At 52.7% G+C, this 4,194-nt stretch overlaps 1 protein-coding gene across 1 annotated transcript in view; it reads right to left on the bottom strand.

Annotated features, from left to right (window-relative positions):
* The window catches only part of JAML (junction adhesion molecule like), a 38,425-nt gene that overhangs the window by 25,881 nt on the left and 8,350 nt on the right, over positions 1-4,194 (bottom strand). The window contains exon 2 of the mRNA XM_006761590.2: positions 459-520. Within this exon, the coding sequence (XP_006761653.1) occupies positions 459-513 (55 nt within the window). The 5' untranslated portion in view covers positions 514-520. The remainder of the gene's footprint in view (positions 1-458; positions 521-4,194) is intronic.

The following is a 4,194-nucleotide window of genomic DNA, read 5'->3' on the forward strand; positions in this document are numbered from 1 at the left end:
CACGGGGCCCGGGTTCGATTCCGGTCAAGGGCCCCTACCTTGGTTGCAGGCTCCTCCCCGGCCTGGGCCCTGGTCAGGGCTCATGCAGGGAGCAACCAATCGATGTGTTTCTCTCACATCGACATTTCTCTGTCTCTCCCTCTCTCTTTCACTCTCCCTAAGAATCAATGGGAAAAAATCCTCGGGTGAGGATTAAAAGTAAAAAATAAGTAAAAAGATGCCGATTTGAAGGGCAGGAGGAGGGCGGTTTCTCTGTCTCACACAGGAATGAGCCTGGACCTTCCAGGCCGGACAGCGGCTTCTGAAACAACGGTCCCCGCCAACGGTGCCGCTCCAGCTTAGGGTTTCCATTTCCAGCAAACCGAGGGGAAACGAAAACCCCCCACGGCTGTTCCGCTGCTCAGGGGGCCTAGAAGCAATCACACGCCCCTGCCCCCCGCGCCCCGGCCTCCACTTACCCAGCAGCACTGGCCTCAGGGTGAGCCTCAGGAGGCAGAGCACACTGCTCTCCATCTTCAGCCTGAAGAGAAAAGGGAAAAGTCAGGAAACAGTTTTAGAAGTTCACTCACGTCACCCCCACAGCGAGGCCTCCGGCGCCCCCCAGGCTCTGGGCGCAGCGGAGGGAAGACAGGCAGCGGCTGCGTGGGAGCCAGAGGCGAAAAGCAGCCAACATGAACAGAGCGGCCGGGGTGGGGCTGCCTGCTGCGAGGCCTGGGAGTCGCTGGGGCTGCCTGAGCTGAGCTGGAAGGGCAGATGGGATGAAAGTTGCTTTTCAAGAGAAAAAAAGCACATGTTTTGAGAATGCCCTGGCGAGGACAACCCTGGACATTCCACAGCCTGAGTTTCACGTGGACAAGACGACGGGACGCTCGGCCTGAAATTAACGTGACCACCTTTAAACCGATGAAGGCCGCCCAGGCCTTAGAGCAGCCGTGGGCAAACTACGGCCCGTGGGCCGGATCCGGCCCGTTTGAAATGAATAAAACTAAAAAAAAAAAAAGACCGTACCCTTTTATGTAATGATGTTTACTTTGAATTTATATTAGTTCACACAAACACTCCATCCATGCTTTTGTTCCGGCCCTCCGGTCCAGTTTAAGGACCCATCGTGCCCCTCGAGTCAAAAAGTTTGCCCACCCCTGGCTTAGACAGAGCAGGGAGACTCTGTAGCCGGGTGCGGGACCACTCAGCTCGATGGCACAGAAGCCACAGGAAGGAACGCCTTCCGCTTGCTCTGTGAAGCCTCCTCAGACAGGGCCGCCTGCGCAGAACGAGAGCTGGGCAGCCCGGGCTGGTTGGCTCAGCTGGTTGGAGCATCATCCCATAGATGTTTCTCTCTCACGTCGCTGTTTCTCTCTCTGAAATCCATAAACAGCCCTTGCCAGTATGGTTCAGTGGATAGAACATCGGCAAGGGTCTCGGGTTCGATTCCGGTCAAGGGCACATACCTCAGTGGCAGGCCTTTCCCCGGCCCGGACTCTGGTTGGGGCTCCTGCAGGAGGCAACCAATCGATGTGTTTCTCTCACATGGATGTTCTCTCGCTTTCCCTCTCTCTTCCACTCTCTCTAAAAACCAATGGAAAGCTATCCTCAGGTGAGGATTAAAAAAAAGTTCTAAAACAGTCCTTACCTGTATTCTAATCAACCACAGCTCCACAAGGAGCACCAGGGTCACACTGTCCGAGAAGGTCCGACCTGGTCCCAACTCCGAGGAGAAGTCAGTGAAACCCTGAACCCCGATCCTCAGCTATCACACCGGCTGCGAATGCAGGGACCGGCGCTGATAGTCTCCGTGCTTTGAAGAAGATAAGCATAACCACAGAAGATCCTATTCTTTCTAACCCGAAAGGCAGCAGGCTGTAGCTTTCGGGGGAGAGGATGCGGTTAGAGCATCTACCTTTAGAAGATTAGCAAATAATTCATTTAAATGAGCTGGGAACGTGGGAGTTTCCATTTCTGAATCCCAGCCCGCGATGTCGATGATGACGACACCGACTGAGATACACCAGAAGTGACGGTAAGTTTCCTCGAGCACAAGTACCTCTAGGCAAACACAGGCCCCTCAAGGTCACCACAGCCCTATTCCTGCTCCGTGACACCCACCTCACCCCCACACACGGTGAGCATGATAAAGGAGGCCCTTCACAGCATGCCATGCCTTTGGCACATCACCCTGGGGCCTCCTCAGAGTTCTGGATGAATTATTCTCCAGGGAGCTGTGCTCCGCCCCTGCCCGGCAAACAGCTTCCGGAAGCTCCCCACACACCGCACCACCTGCACGGAGAGGTGGTGCTCCACGTACGTGACTAACACCAACCACATTCCCTCCACACGACTGAGGGCAGGCCCACACGGGTAAGGGCGACAGCTGCCGGAAAGACCATCAGATGGAAATCACCTTAGTTCCCTGCAACTGCACCCCGCTACTGTCAGGGGAAACCAGCAACCTCCAAAGGACCCGAATCTGATCCCCAAACTCAAGTCGCCCAGAGCCACGCCCAAACCATGTTCAAACAATCCCTAGGAACTGGGAAAACCATCTGATAAATAACAGAGCCATTTTCAGTTCTAAATACTCAAATGCATCACTCGCTGTGTAAATGAACAGAGAAGCAATGATTTAATGAAGGGGGAAAAGCACAAAATGAATTTTTTAAAAATTATTGTCCCAGGTCAGATCTTCCACTAACTAATTCTTTGATTTTGGGAAATCACTCAATTTACCTACGTCTCTTCCTTCCCAGTAAAGGCTCAGACTTTTTCATTGTTGTTAATCCTCACTCAAGGATATTTTTTCCATTGATTTTTAAAGAGAGTGGAAGCGGGGAAGGGAGAAAGAGAGAGAGAACCATCAATGTGAGAGAGACGCATTGATCGGTTGCCTCCTGCAGGTGCCCCAACTGGGGCAACCACGGTCAGGGATCGAACTGCAACCCAGGTACACGCTCTTGACCGGGGATCGAACCTGTGACCCTTTGGTGCAAGCGCCAACACTCCAACTACTGAGCCACACAGCTAGGGCAAAGGCTCGGACTCTTTCACCCCCCTAGTTAGTATAGCACCACACTAGACATCAGTACTCGATATGCAATAAACTAGAGAGCGTTCCACGCCAGGTATTTTACACTCACAGCAGCCCTATGAGGTTTTACAGATGAGGAAGCTAGGGCAAAGACTGGTGAGTGACTTGCCTGCTAACACATACCAAGTGGCAGAACCAGGATTCAAGCGCTGCACCTCCAACTCCCGGCTTCAATGCTGTCCCACCCCTGCCCCCTCGTTAACTGGCTCATCATTCAGACCGCGGGTTAAATGTCACTTCTTCGGGGAACACTCTCTGGAGTGCCCTTCCTAGGCCAGATGCCTGGGCCCAGGTGTTTTTGTTTTTGTTTTGTTTTTCTGTTTTTATTCTGTTGTTTTTAATAATTCTCTATTGTTGAAAGTGTTACATATGTCCCCTTTTTCCTCCATTGACCCCTTCCAGCCTGCCCCCGCCCCTGCCCCAGGCCCTCACCACCCCACTGTCTGTGTCCATGGGCCATGCATATATTAATACAAGGTCCTTGGCTGATCACCTCCCACCCACCCAGCCTCCCCGCCTTCCCTCCGAGATCCCGCCTCTGTTCCCCGCGTCCATGTCTCTGGGTCCCCTTGTCCATCAGTTTATTTTGTTCATTAGATTCCTCATGTGAGTGAGATCATGTGACACTTGTCTTTCTCTGACTGACTGACTTCACTCAGCATGACACTCTCCAGGCCCCGCCATGCTGCCTCAAAAGGCCCAGGTTTTAATAGCGCTGTTGGTCATTCCTCCGGGCATCAGCCACCGTTCTGACGATCTGGTGCTGTGCCTGCTTGTTTGATTAAAGTCTTGCTCCCCAGCCGCACCCATCCAAGGCTGTACGCTCCAGGAGGCCGGAGCTGTGCTGTGTGCCGCACCTCCACAGTCCCCGTAGGGGAAGGCCCAGGTGGGGCCGGTGGCCACTGTCCCAGGAGGCAGTGGCACAGGGCCAGGAACACGCTAGTCAAGTTTCAATGTCTAGTTAGTTGGCAATTACTCGGAAATTCCTATCACATATACAGGTGTCCCAAAAACGTATACACACTGACTTCTATTCCATTTTGAAAAGGAAATGTATTTTAATAAATGCTGCCTTTATAATTATACCAAGTGTGTATACATATATATGGATA

This window comes from Myotis davidii, unplaced genomic scaffold (genome assembly GCF_000327345.1).
Source record: "Myotis davidii unplaced genomic scaffold, ASM32734v1 scaffold97, whole genome shotgun sequence".
Taxonomy (NCBI): domain Eukaryota; kingdom Metazoa; phylum Chordata; class Mammalia; order Chiroptera; family Vespertilionidae; genus Myotis; species Myotis davidii.